Source organism: Scophthalmus maximus, chromosome 18, assembly GCF_022379125.1.
Source record: "Scophthalmus maximus strain ysfricsl-2021 chromosome 18, ASM2237912v1, whole genome shotgun sequence".
NCBI classification, from domain to species: domain Eukaryota; kingdom Metazoa; phylum Chordata; class Actinopteri; order Pleuronectiformes; family Scophthalmidae; genus Scophthalmus; species Scophthalmus maximus.
The window spans coordinates 6,601,208-6,615,982 of record NC_061532.1 but is presented as its reverse complement, the minus strand read 5'-3'; the positions used below and the strand labels follow the sequence as shown (position 1 = coordinate 6,615,982).

General features: G+C 44.1%; 2 protein-coding genes across 2 annotated transcripts in view; one reads left to right on the top strand and one right to left on the bottom strand.

Annotated features, from left to right (window-relative positions):
- vsnl1a (visinin-like 1a) overlaps positions 1-8,054 on the top strand; it is a 29,857-nt gene extending 21,803 nt beyond the window's left edge. Inside the window, exons 3-4 of the mRNA XM_035618345.2 lie at positions 4,095-4,310; positions 5,754-8,054. Of these exons, the coding sequence (XP_035474238.1) occupies positions 4,095-4,310; positions 5,754-5,951 (414 nt within the window). The 3' untranslated portion in view covers positions 5,952-8,054. The remainder of the gene's footprint in view (positions 1-4,094; positions 4,311-5,753) is intronic.
- Positions 8,055-9,544: 1,490 nt separating this feature from the next.
- Positions 9,545-12,178, bottom strand: sf3b6 (splicing factor 3b, subunit 6). The gene is made up of 4 exons (XM_035618359.2): positions 12,018-12,178; positions 11,272-11,390; positions 10,173-10,311; positions 9,545-10,002 (listed from the first exon to the last, which is right to left on the bottom strand). The coding sequence occupies exons 1-4, from the start codon at positions 12,045-12,047 to the stop codon at positions 9,913-9,915; spliced, it is 378 nt and encodes a 125-aa protein (XP_035474252.1). The 5' UTR covers positions 12,048-12,178; the 3' UTR covers positions 9,545-9,912.
- Positions 12,179-14,775: the final 2,597 nt, after the last annotated feature.

Genomic DNA, 14,775 nt, shown 5'->3' with positions numbered 1-14,775 from the left:
TCATCACTGGAAGCCTTTAAGCTGCAAGATGTCTGTCCAGCTTAACTGTTATCTGAAGAGCTGGCAGCACGGGGCCGGACGCCGAAAACACAAATCTGGACCCGACGCCGCTGCTACCAGAACGCCGGGGTTATTCTCAGAGGGTTTGTCGCTGGTTGCCCACGAGCTCCTCACGGGAGGATTCCCGTGGAATCACTGCTCCGCAATATTCATCTACTCCACGATCTCGCCGTCGGGGCCACTGATCTGTTAAGTGTGAAATGGCCCAAACTTTATGTTTTGCAGTATTTCTCTCCGGTACTCTTTTCCTGTTTTATCTCCTCCCCTCTCCTCAGATTGTGGATCAGAACCATGTGCCAGCTCACAGGGCTGATTCCAAAAGCTTTAATGTTTTTAATTTAAAAGCGTGGATGTTGTCGTATGGGATGGGTCGTGCGTGGATGTTGGGGTAGGCCTAGCCACACACTCCCTGACACACGCACGCACACACACACACACACACACGCACACACACACACACACACACACACACACGCACACACGCACACACGCACACACGCACACACGCACACACGCACACACACACACACACACACACACACGGTGACATTAGCCTCTTCTTTTTTTCCAGCCAGCTGTGCCCGTCCGCCTGGCTCTACTCTGAGTGGCCCAGAAACGCTCTGGCGCTGAGCCTGTCCTTTGATGGCCGACTCCAAACAGCCATATCAAACAAGCCGTAACAGCGAACAGGAGCCAGATCACGGGAGGAATTAGACTTGATGGAAAAGTTAACAGCTTAATATGTGTAGCTGTGAAGGCGAGGGAGCGGCGGCCTCGAGTCCTGATCGGGTCACTTCAGTCGTCGAATGGTGATTGTAACGGTTTTGTTATTCAACCTCGATGGTCGTGTGTCCTTCGTCTCTTCCTGCGACGTCTGGCGATGCTTTTAAATGTGAGACAAAGGATGAGACGGCAAAGATGAAGCAACGAAACTCATATGGGGGGAATTTTCACCCTGCCCCACTTTTCTTTGTCTCTTCCTTCTCTCCATTTTTTACATAACAAAGTGTTTCACGACTTGCCAGATTGTCGAAGAGCCGCAGCAGCGGCTTTGTCCCCCCCCCCCCCTCCCTCCCATGCTCTCCATTCCCTTAAATATCTCGCCCACACGTCTTCCCTGACACTCTCACTTCCCTTCCTCCTCACACCCCCTGAACACTCCCTTCCCACGCTGTCCCCCGTCCATCCACGTGGCTCCTTCCCGTTCCCCCAGGGGGCCCGGGACAAATGAGACGAGGCAGGGCCGTTCGGGGTCAGGAGCCGGCACTCATGGGAAGGAAGCCACATTGCATTTGCGCAGAGAGCGTCAGGCAGCATGCTGCTCATCCGCCAGATTCGCACCAGCCACTTCCTGTCCCGAGGGGGGTTCTTTCCTCAGATTAGTTTGGCTCCTCCGGAGCAGAAGGGCAAATCGGGGCCTGGAATCAGATTGGGGGGAACTGAGCTCCATTGCTGTCACACTCCCTCCGACAATCTCTGTCACGCTCATTTCACTCCTCTCCTCCATCTTTTGCCTCCCGTTTCCGTTCGTCGTTCTCCTCATTTCTTCTCATCCTTCTCATTCGCTCCTTTCCCATTAGGTTTCACGGCCTTGACTCCCCCCCCCCCCATGTTGTGACTCCAGACAGTTTGTGCCTGCCGGGCCGTTGCTACGTGGCAGCGTCCTCGCCTTCTTCAGAGTATCACGAGCCTGTCCGCCCTGCACACGGGCGAGGACACGGTGTAGCGCAGCCTTGCAGCGTCTAAAACAAAAAGTACACGTGCCTCTGATCGCCTTCTCTTTGGAACTGGAGCAGATGTTTCTTAAAGTTCTGGCCTCTTTTTTCGGAGATTAAAGCTGCTGTGGGATCAAATGTTTTGCATAATGCATTAGTGGTCTCTTGTAGCAACAAATTTCCTAGATAGTCATCACCCAGCCCTGTACTCTCAGCTTTACAGAAGTTCTCCGTGTCCTAACACTAATTGGTTTGGTTTAACGGACCACATCTAAAATTCTGATTCACTCGTCGCTCTCATCAACGTCATGTCTTGACACAACAGGCAGTGAAAAAGCTTTGAATACCTAACTGCACACTACCTGTCCGGCATTAGATAAGCAGACATCGGTAGCATTTAGCTGGTGAACATAGCGGAACATGTAGCCATCAAAGTGGAGTTCCTGCGGCAGTGAATCCTCGGGTTCAGCATTTTGACCATCGCCGTCTTGGTTTCTTTGGAACCAGACTGTCAATCACGCTGCATCCACGCTCCAATGTATACGGTGCTTTATCGTCTTTTCACTCCAAGGACAAGGAGCTCAATCTGCACACCACACGTGTGTGATTAGAGTAAACAGGCAAACTGTAGCCATGGCAACAAGAACTGCACAACAGTCAGGGGCTCGGGTTGCGTTCGGAGGATCTTGGCTCTAATGATAATATGTCAGCGTTGAGTTCACAGCGTGTTTCCACTGGCACCAAGTGGCCAAAAAGAGATGTTGATGCATCTTTACGATGTACAGGAGTAGAGTAGACATTCCAGGAATTGGTCAAGCAAAGTGCAATGTTAGATCAAACTATTGGTTCATCAGTTATCATAAACCATACTCAAATCTTTGAGGGCGTAACTTATAAAAGCTGACTTCCCTCTAAAAGAAATGTGCAGTTGATCTTCTTTCGTGTAGTCCTGCAAAATGTCGGTACAAGCAGGATCTCTTGACATTTGCTGGCCGATGAAATATTCAAACGAAGAAGGAGCTGCTTTGCCTCCGAGTCGCCTCTCGTATTGACTTAATAAATTCATGCTCGCAGTTTTCGCTGAACCCGAGCAAACAACGCCAAACAGGTAACAGGAAGTTCAAGAGCGTCTGATTCTCTTCTTCAGTAATTCCTTTGCTCGTCTCACATGAAGATGTTGATTTGAAGACATTTTTTTGTGTGAGATCAGCAACAAAGCTGCCCCCAAAAATAAACTACAAGCTCTTCTCTCAAATAATACCACAGAGTAGAATATAAATTCCTGTTTGCTCTATTTGCTTGACGAAGGCTGTTTCCGTTTCTGCAAACTCCAGCTCTCTTCTTTTTACACGAGTCCGCAGAGAGCAGCCTGGCCTCGGCTTAGATTTCCCATCGGCTCTGGGAGGGGGTTTTTTTTACCAGGGAGGTCAAGTGGGAGGTCACATCTAATGAGTCACTCGGCTTCCCGCGGCTGCCCGCGGGGTTCATCGCCGACAGGAGATGACGAGCCGAGCCGGGGCTCAGCGGGTCGTCCACAGAGTTAGTGCGTTAACCTCTGACCTTCTGTTTCGCGCCGGCAGGGGAGCTCCACCGAGAACAAAGCTGATCCACGGCGTCGACTCAACTTACGTACAGTGGATAAGTAATATTGATATATAACATATCTGCTTCTGTCCAATGTTAACATATACGTAGGGGACATTGGACAGAAGCAGATCAAAATAATTGAGTGTATCTTTTTTGATGTGTCAAGGAGGCCTCAGGGAAAAGACAGCCTCCCTTCGGGGGTCAACGGAGACCACAGTGTAGCTGTCGTCGGCTACTTTAGAATTTCACATGCACCTCTCAGATAAGACGGGGTTTGAAGTGACCGGTTATCCCAGGGAAATGAACAATAAGGCAAATCTGCTCAAAGTTTTGAAGCCGCCTGACAGTGTGGATGCTAATGTAAACATTCACGAGGACTGGACTCATGACGGGGCTTAATCTGACAGCGGCCTCACTCAGCCGATCTCAAGTTAGGTGCTGGTTTTTGGGGGGTTTAGCGCAAACATCGTTTATTTTTGGCCCTGATAAAAACCAATGTTGCCTTTGTACATTTGTTTTTCATCAGTGAGAGAACCAACGAATGACTAGGGTAAAGTTCAGAGAGGCAATAATAGACCCAAGCCTCTAGCAAAGAACTACAAAGAAAGGTGCTACACATGAAAGAGTGGCATTTTCTTTTTCTTGGGGAACAAGCCAACATTGAAAGGCGTGATGAAATAATATACAATAAAACCTATACTTATCTTTCCACCCGTTTCCTTGTCATTGCAGTTCTTCCCTTACGGCGACGCGTCCAAGTTCGCCCAGCACGCCTTCCGGACCTTCGACAAGAACAGCGACGGCACCATCGACTTCAGGGAGTTCATCTGCGCATTGTCCATCACGTCGCGGGGCAGCTTCGAGCAGAAACTCAACTGGGCCTTCAACATGTACGACCTGGACGGAGACGGCAAGATCACACGGGTGGAGATGCTGGAGATAATCGAGGTAACGAGGAAAAACACACACACACAAAAAAAAACGCCACTGATTTCACATGCTGCGTTCCTTTATGAGGCAGATCACAAGTTTGCCGTTAAATCCTTACATCGTGTTAAAAAGCACCGGTTATTCATTTATCTCAACTCAAGTTTGAATTTAATGTCAACATGTATTTGCCATAGATTTTAGATTAATAATAGGCGATATTATTTTAAGGCTCCCCTGCTGTGTTTAGGTGGCTGCAGCGGATGAGCATGTGACGCGCTGCCACATGCCGTTGTTTGCCTCCCAACCTGCTGTCACAAGGATGTGGCACATTGTTGAATTGTTTTCTACTTAAAAGGTTATACAGCAGAGGTCTGAGGCCGCAGGGGCCCGACAGGACCCTTAGTTATTCATAAACACAAATATTAGGGCACAGGCAACGAGAGGCAGAGGTGCACGTTTGGAGCGGATACACAAGGATCCTTCCTTAGATATCAATCCTCCTCATGTGATCTGTAAGTTACTCTCGTGATCTGTCTTTTCAGTCAGTCAGAAAGGGAGGAAAGATATTTGTTGTGAATCAATAGAAAAAAATCTCTGTTTGCTCACATTGGGACGCTAAAATCACTGCGCCTTTCGTTGACAATAGATTTTGATGTGAGATATTTATTTCTATTTCTCTAAGACAAATATCGACTCATGCAGACGGATATAACTGATTACAGTGTAGAAAGAACCTTCTTTGTGCTTGTCATGGAGAAACACGCAGAGATTAATAGTTCACATTATTTTTTGTCACACGGGAGGAGAAGAATTAAAAGAAATATTAAAAAGTGCAGACAGTAGTGACTCTAAATTAGGGGGTCGACCGATTATTTGAGCAATATTCAACATTTGATGATTATCTGCCATTTTTTTGGCCGATTCGCCGATAACATAATTTCAGTTTAAATAGTACTGCTTTGGCTTTTGATGCAGCCTCAGTTCAACTTCATAATAATGCCGCCGATAGCTCCCTGCACTTTTTTGTCCAAGGTCATGTTGAAAGGTTCTGTGAATTAAACATATGCTTTAAGGCATGTCATACAAGTTTTGTGTTATTCTGAACTTGGACGCCGTTTGACACTTTTTTACTGCAGACAGATATCGGTTATCAGTCGCTTAGATTAGTATTAATCGGTATCGGCCCGTAAAAAGCCGTACCGGTCGACCCCTATTCTAAACACGATTGCGAACTAGACAGGACATTTCATCATTAGTCCAAATGTAAACTTTGAGGAGCAGGTCACACCTGCACACTGACAGGTGATCCAGCTGAGGAAAGTCACTTCACTAAAAGTGTGTTTCCTTGATTCATCCTCACGTTGTCCTAACAGTTGTCAGGAAAAGTGAGGCAAACGTGGGCTGCACTTGAGCTGTCTCTCTTTTAAATGGGTTTTTGCTGTCCTCTTTCTCCCCCTGCAGGCGATCTACAAGATGGTGGGCACGGTGATCATGATGAAGATGAACGAGGACGGCCTGACGCCCCAGCAGCGGGTGGACAAGATCTTCTCCAAGATGGACAAGAACAACGACGACCAGATCTCGCTGGAGGAGTTCAAGGAGGCGGCCAAGAGCGACCCGTCCATCGTATTACTGCTGCAGTGCGACCTGCAGAAATAGGCTGTAGGGGGGGCGAGCGGCCCGCGCTCCGCCATTCCACCACGGACTGCACAGAAAGAAATTTCATGTTCCATTCAGTTTGCAGCTATTTCCACTGAAAAAGAAAAAAAATTATAATTATATGCTTGGACTACCTGCTTCTTGTGTTTGAAACACTCGTGTGCATGAGAATGTTATTTGCTATCAAAAGATCTACAACACAACATACAAGAGTGTGCGAGGGGCGGTGCAAGAGTGCGGGGACACTGACACCGCAGACGGATACACACACACAGACACACACAGACACACACAGACACAGACAGACACAGACACACACACAGACACAGACACACACACACACACACACACACACACACACACACACACACACAAATAATATATATATAGATATATAAATATGAATATATATTTAAAATTATTTAAAGATCAACTGCCAAAATGTGAAGTGTGCAAAGTATTTTCCATACAGTTTCATTCGACCCGGAGCTTTGTGCATCGGCGATGTGCTTTCGTTGAATTTACCGCTACTCTATTTATTGTTCCGAGTTTACAGGCGCTAGCCGTGTGTGTGTTCCATGATACCGAGTAACGTCGACCGAAACCAAACTCCTACGATAATGTATCCGCCTCTGATTAGACACTCTATCCAACCTCGGAGACAGTCGCTCTCCAAGACATTTGGATTTAACGTTCGTCCAACTTTTCCTTCCAGAACATGCTCGTACCGTCGGTAAAAAAAACTAAATAAATGTAGTTCAGTTGCATGCCTTTAGGTTCTGCCTTAAAAAAACAAGAAGAAGCTCCTCACTCTGCATCCTGTGAAGACAGAAAGGCGGCAACACTCGGCGGGGAGAAAAAGATTTTTACCGAACAGGGAGGGTCACGCGAGATATCGTCATAACGGGATGTAATTTTTTGTGATCTGTCCAGACGTTTTTTTTTCTTTTGACTGCTTTAACTGTGGGAGCATGTTTCCTTGTAGATGTAGGTGTTAGTGTGTGCTGCTAAGAACTAAACACTTATCTCGTTGCAGATTAGGAGATGCTTGGATGCGGAGGAATAATTTCTGAAACAATATCTGAAAGAGCTCAGTCGACAGATCTTTGAAGCAAATCAAGTGAGATCAAACATTGAAATTCAGGATTCCATTGGAGGATGACGTATAGCAAAAGAAACGTATATTGAGAAGGAAGAAAACATATTCATCTGTAGCTGGAGAGTATTGTTATCAAACTGAGTTTGAGCCCCTGTCACCATCACATCCACTTTTCTTTTTTCTTCTTCTCCCAATTAGCCTGCGGGTTTCACATCAACACGACGAATCCGGGAGGAGTTTTCTATTCGAAAAACTCTCTGAGCGTTAAAAAAGACGACAGCAGCCCCCTGCAGCATCCGAACACTCCTGCTCGTACTTCGTGCTTCACACTGTAACTACTAGAGGACAGCCCCTTGCTGTAAAAGCCATGTGTTTAGTTAGTAGGCTGAACTATTCGCCCCCGCCCACCCCCAAAAAAAATCCAACAACCCTTCTTCAAGCAGTTCTCAGTCAGTCGATCTTTTTGTACTTTTTTACTCCCGTCTCTCACGCATTGCACACGTTACCGAGGCAGACTCAACGCAGAGAAGTTCAGCGACGTGCGGCGCCCTCGCCAGAAAAAACGACCTCCTGAGCTCACTCGTGTCTTCGAATACGTTTACCTGGACCTGTCTGAAAGCACCACCCACCCGCCCCCACACACACACACTTTCCAAATCCTGCATACTACAACCAAGTGTTTAAAAGAGCTGAAGGAGATGTGATACGTCATACCAAGACAGGGTTGGCAATAAAGGCCCAGCATACCAGTCCATCGTCGTCCTTTACTCTCTCTCTCTCAGCACTGTGGCTTGTTTGTATTCTGAACTTCTTTACCAGGCAAAGACAAACATTTCTAATTACAAAAACCCTGCAGTCTACTGTTTATTGCTATCAAGATACCAAATGTAAAGCGAAGGCAACCGTGTACGAGGATTCTTTTGTAGCATGTATTGTGTCCCTGACGACATGGCTGCACTACTCCCTGTGTTGTGGTTTACTCTAATAAAAGGAACTCTATGGGCTCTCGTCTGGTCTCGTACCTCAAGTGGTAGCAAAGGCAACAATCATTTTGTAATGTGTACTATGAAGTCAGCCTCCACGGCAGCTTATTTAGTTGACTTTTGACTTTGCAGTATTTTCTGAGGTTTATTTTCCCCAACAGCCGTGGTACCATCCCCTGGTTGGGAAAATTACTGATCCAGAGAGAATATCGAACATTTCGTCTGGCACACTGCAACAACAACGTCACCACCACAGTGGAATGTAAACAAAGTATACTTACTTAACTCCTGTACATACGAACAAAGGATGTTTGTTTCGTGTTCCTCTACATTTCTGGGGAAAACACTTAAGTGACAAGTGGTCACAATAACTTAAATGTTATCAAGTATAAATCAGTTGAAGCGAGTCCAACGTTCACCAGCGGCAGCACTAAAACGCTGCTGAAACAGTAAATATGTCACATACTGTACATCACAATACAGTAAACAGGAGCACATTTCTGCTGATGCCCTTGACTAAAGCTGCAGTTAGTCTGGAAATTGTTTTCTCAAGTCATAAATGAATTGGTCTTTAAAATATCTAGAAAAGGTTGAAGTATTGATCACAAGATTTTATAGGCAAAGGTGAGATGTTCAAAAATCTGTCCAAACCTCTACAACGTTCACTTTACTGTCACAAGAAAAATCTTAACAAGTTGCTGCTAATGTTAAAAAAACATTCATTTCATTTTCAGTTGGTAAGATACAGTAGTCATCTTAGCTCTCATATTGATGCTTTTAAGTACATTTTGTTGATCATACTTCTGTACTGGTCACACAATACAGGGGCTTTACTTTTATCCCAGTATATATATATAGTATAGTGATATTATTACTTTTACTCAACTGAACAATGGGAGTTCTTCTTTCAGCGGTGACCAGTCCGCCTGTGAAGGTTTGCTGTTTCCCCGTCTACTCAGTGCAACAGATAAATGTATTATCACTCTGGCTGAACAGATGCACTGCTCACTGGAGGAAACTATCCTGAAGTAATGTCTCTGCTCAACCACTAGGTGTCACTGTTGTGGACATTTTTTTCTTCAACAATTGTATAAAAACTGCTATTCTTTTAAATATTCCTCTATGGGAAAATGACAGGATGTTTGTGTTTCAGGTGGGCTTACACCGACTGAAACAATAACAGATAGGAGTGTTGTTATTGCAGCGTACACCAACACGTTTTTAGCAGAAATGTCATGAGAAATCTTGCAGTGTTCACCCACCACAACACGACTGGAAGCACAGGGTTCATGTGGAGGTTTGTGTCCTCGCACATACGCCAAAACTCCAAACTAAAGCCCCGGAGACGCATCATCACACGCCGTGTAATGCTTGGGGCAAACTTAAGAGCTGGCTGACTCTCCAACACCCGCGTAAACGCTTTTGTCGACTGATCTGAGAGGGTTCACTCAGAGGACAGCGCCTCCACTACGTCACAACTACACAGCATAAAAAGGGGAGGAGATGAGAGCTTTTAGAAAAGGAACATTTATTTTACAGAAACCTTACACTCTACATAGTCGTTACTGAGCAACTCAAATTCATATCGCACATCGGAGGCCATGGTTAACTTTAAATTAAGTTTGCAGAAATAAGAGACTGAAAAAAGGAAATAAAGAACCGCAGGCAAATACTTTGACCAGTCACTGATCGATATCCTGGTAAAACTTGTTTGTGGCTGAAGAATTCCTTGTCCTAAAGATCAAACTGACAAGTGAATATTTAAAAACAAGATTCTTTGTGACCGGCACACATCAATCAGTGCCCTGACACAACATGTAAAGATTGAAAAAGATAAATTCTGGATTATGAAAAAGGAAAGGGGGCTTTCAACACACTGCTACTTTGGAGGGTCTGTGTTGATGCCGTATTTCTCTTTCAGAAGCTTCAACTGCTCCTCCTTCTTCTTTGTGTCCATCTTCTGGAAAGCCTGCAGAGAGTTGGTAAAACAGAAAACTACATTACATTTTGAAATTAAACAATGAGGGTATTGTGTTCATTTCCATTTCTGAAATGATACTTTTGTCAGACATTTCCTCAACTATATTACAATGTGATCTGACCACAACCACACACAGGGGCTGTAATGCGAACACGTACTCTGTTGGCGTTGTAGTAGAGGACGACCAGGTAACGGTTGCAGACGTTGAAGCCTGACAAGTGGTCACAGGCGTTCTTGGCATCAAAGATGTCTTCATACACCACATAGGCTGTTCCTCTTGATTCAGGTGTGTTCCCCCTGAGAAGAGAAAGAAATACATACACATAGAGGAAGTGATTAAAAGTCCATATACAACATTTTCATGGAACCAATCAGCTTGGTATCCATTTTGATTAAGGCGTTATAGGTAGGTGGCTAATGCTGGAGCAGGTGCAATAAATAGACTGCATATTCTCTGTATACAATTAACAAAAATACATGTGGCTGGCTGTATTCTGACAGACCTTCATGATGTCTCTCTGTTTGTTCGATTTCATTCTTTTTGTGCAGAATAATCTAATATATTCATCAATATGATGACTGGGGATGAAACATTTACCGGTTTCACAGTAAACCGCTGTGAACTTCCCAACGGTTGGTTCTACCGTTTCAAATTTTAATTATCGTTAAAACTGCGGTTGGCTCCTCCAGTAAATACTGTCCAGCTCAGTTAGCAGGCGTGGCATGCAACGTTGGTTTGTTGTGAATAACGAAGGGATCCGAGTCGTGCTTTGGACCGGCTGTCTTTTTATTTTGATATAATGCTCTGCCCAACTCAGCTGTCGTAGTCCCCCCACTCCCTTTAACGTGAGCGGAGAGAATCAGTCGGTCGTGAGAGCTTTGGTTTGTCGAGGTTCAGCGCAGAACAATTTCAAATTCAGACTACTCCCTGGACACATTGACAGTTCATTACAGTGCTGAAAAGCCTCAAAATATAATATATAACGTTTGATGTGGCTCAAAGAACACCACATGTACCTGAGGTCCACACTGGTGACACACATATTATAAAATAATCCAGTCTTATTAAATTGGTGCCAATATCAAACCCAGACCTCAATGAGAAGGTTCTTTTGAGTTGTGGTCAGATAATATGACGACAAGTGACAAGTAACAGAACAGAAATCATGCTTTTGTGTCTTTCATCGAGCAGCAAGAGAGCGTATAGATGTGCCTGGTCTGGTCCACTCTGGGCTTCTACAGGGTAAAAACACTTACGTTCTAATTTGCCGTATCGGTCCGTACTTCCCAAAGATGTCGTACATTTCCTCAGCTGTGATCTTGTAGGGAAGGTTCCTGATGTACAGGATTCTGTTCACCTCAGGGGGTAATCGTATCTGCAGGAAAGTTCAACAGCGGGAATTACATTTTTACCTTGAACACTCGAGCAGATGTTACGACCACTCCTATAACACTACTACATTTCAGATCATGAAACACATAAAGAATATTTTGAGTACTTCTTCATCTAATGGAAACACTTAAGAGACCAACTTGCACTGCGGAAAGAGCTACAACTTTCAATATCTATTTGGCTCAATTCTTTGTGAAATAACCATTAGCCAAGTTATTTTCTTGGCTATCATATTCACAACATTTCAGTTTTCGTACATCGGCTCACCCAACCCCGGCTTGGATTAAGTACTGCTGAAAACCGGAAACAAGCAAACGCATTCATTTCGAGCCACCGATGTCACACTGTTTACATAAGCGTACGTGTTGCCACATTTACAAAACCAAATTCAGACCACGGATGGTCCCAAAAAGCCACATCGTCGAATAGCACTGAGGACTTGCTGTACTACCAGCTAGATAAAAAGAAAACACGCTTTAAATTAACCAGCGTGCTTGTTTTCTGTTCGTTAGCCCGCTAACTGGCTAGCCGTATGCTAACGCTAGCTCCTAGCCGACTCGCGAAGACGCTATTACCTATGTCCACCACAGAACACACCAGCCAAACTTACATTAGCGCGTTTCGCCGCTTGCATAGCCATGTTGAAATACTTGTTTAGTGTCACTGAGTAGGCAGAACAACGATCGAACTGTTTCCCAGTTGTTGTGTCGAGTTCCTCTTCCCTCTCACGTCAAAATGGCAGCGGTCGTTCGGTCGCAAGCTAGTGACGCACTTCCTGCTTCCGACTAAACGACCAGATGAAAAAAAATTACAGCGCAGTGCCGCCCCCTACAGGATCCCTGTAGACCTACAGTGGAGGCCAACACACAACACTTACCCAGGCAACAAGTTGTGTAGTTTGAATATAATTAAAAGCTTAAATCATGACTTACAAACATAATACATTTAGAAAGACACACTCTGACTCTTGTGAGGAACTGACAGAATCTCTGATCATGACATTCTACCAGTCTTCTTGAATTCTGGCTGAATTAGCTGAATTCCATTCAGCGGTTCCAAGTTCAGGGTTGTTCCTGACAGGTCAAAGTGTCCACTGGTTGATTGTATACAGTAGGTCAGTCACTTTAGGAAAAAAATTGCACAACATCAGCTTATGTTAACACAGAATCCAGACACCTAACATCTAAAACCACCAGGAGAGGAGATGGGTCTAATATTCGGACTATTTGACTCTAATTCATGGTCAAATCTGGTTTAATGCAACTAATTCAGGAGCATGAATCAGTAACAACTTGCTGACTTGCTGCCAGTAACTATTAACAATGGGATGACTTGCTGTCAGTCATTTGGGAACGGGCAATTAAGAAATGACTCATGAGCATATGGTAAAAAAAACCACAAATACCATCCGATCGCACATAACACTTCCCTTATTCAACCACTAGGTGGCGCCAATGCAGCATAATTGACCAAATGTGTAGTTAAGTGTCATACTTGCCTGATGATGGCTTTCGTTATTTGACACAGACCTTACTTATGCAACATATATTGTGAGATAAAGCATACAAGTGTGGCCTAGAGAAGATGTCCTACCAAACTACAGCTACTTTAGTAGAATAGTCGGTAGACATAATTCCAAAAACCATCCACTCTTCTTTCTATCCAACTGTATAAATGCAAAAGAACAGCATTACCCCCCTATGTAAAATGATGGCATTATATACTCAGTTTTTTTTTAATCATGTTACCACATTGAATTATTCGACCTTGAGTGCAAATTCATTCAGCATATCATGCGGCCATTCTGTTTTTCTTGTTGAGCTTTACAAACACAACCGATGGCGATTTAATGCTTGAAAATTGAGCTGCGTATCCATCGTTATGACCTGCAAATTTTGGGGGCAACCAGGAGGAGATGTGGAATAAAGAACTAATTGAAAGACTTGCGTATTGTTAAATAATCTAATTTGCACCACATATGTAGACATAATATAGTAGTAGTCAACTCCCTAGGAATTATTGATAAGCAATACTTTGGCTTTCGGCTTTTGGCTTTTAGATATCAAATGATATCTAGATTGCATATAAACTATATGAATATGTTGCTTCTGGACAGACCCACTGAAGTCTGGAAATCCACTCGAGCCACTCGAGCATGTGCATCAGGCCATGACCATCCTGACCAGCAGTCTGTCCTCCAAATGTCACAAGCATATCCTCCTGACTGCAGTTTTCGTCGACACGAGATGCGAACAAAGAGCAATTTGACTCATTATTATAGTACTTACTTCAGCGGTAACAAATGAAACTGACTATTTTTGAAAAAAAGAAATGCTGATTCTTGTGGCTGGGGACACGGTCTCAAGCACATGATGAAACCATCATTGGTAAGGTGGTCATGCAAGAGTTGTTTAAGCAAGAAGAAATGTGGTGACAGCGTGACACTGTAATGTGCTGCTGCTCTTGGCTAAGAGTCACGCGTGACTCAACACATTTGAGTGATGTGTCTATCTAGGCTCCTTTGCTTCCATCCTGTCTGCGCTGGTGAAATAACTCCCGCAGCAACACTTTCCTCATCGGCCTTTTCAAAAGTGTTAGCTTGAACCGAAACATTCTTGAGATATTAATTCACCATATGCTTACTTCAAGATATTAAACCGTTTACACCAACCAGAGGAAGACAGTTTCAAGTGCATTCTGCCATGTTTGGGGTTGTTCTCACCCCCTGTCCATTTATTTTGTTGGTTAGTTTATCAGCAGGATTTCACAAAAACTACTTGGTGGAAGGATGGGACATGGGCAAAGAGAAAACCTATTACATTTTTGCACGGGTCTGTACAGAGGGTCTGATCCAGGCATATTATTTTACATTTTCATGCATCATTTTGTTGGCTAAATTATAAGGTTTGATTGCATTTAAGTGGACTGTTGAGCCTTGGCAAGGTATGCCCTCCACTGATGGCCATTCTAGTTTACGTCTTTTACGTCTACGTGCTTTTCCTGCTATAACGTGTCAAAATCTCTCCAGTGACAGAGACCAACATGGCTGTTTTTCCTGTCGCGGTGCACCGTCTCCATTTTTACTTTTCCCTTTTTGAAAACAACTTAGAAAATTTCATTCAAGACACAACAACGATGTTATAGACAGATGCTATTACATGTGGGAATTTTCTGCATCTAATGAGTTGCTCACAAACTGAAGACATGACATCTGGATTCAACTTGTAATGCAGAGATTGGAAATAATGAAGTTGTATTGTGGGTAATAAAAATGACATTTAGCATTAGGAACCGAGCGGAACTAACAGTACATGATTCTCTTGTATTTCTTTTTACTTCCTCTTTAGTAAAACCAGAACTTATGACTG

Bases quoted from the DNA above. Each gene is read 5' to 3' on its own strand.
- sf3b6 (XM_035618359.2), bottom strand. From the start codon at position 12,047: ATGGCTATGCAAGCGGCGAAACGCGCTAAT. The intron at 11,391-12,017 runs GTAAGTTTGGCT...ACTTTCCTGCAG, and splicing joins AAGCGGCGAAACGCGCTAAT to ATACGATTACCCCCTGAGGT. The intron at 10,003-10,172 runs GTACGTGTTCGC...AACTCTCTGCAG, and splicing joins TCTACTACAACGCCAACAGA to GCTTTCCAGAAGATGGACAC.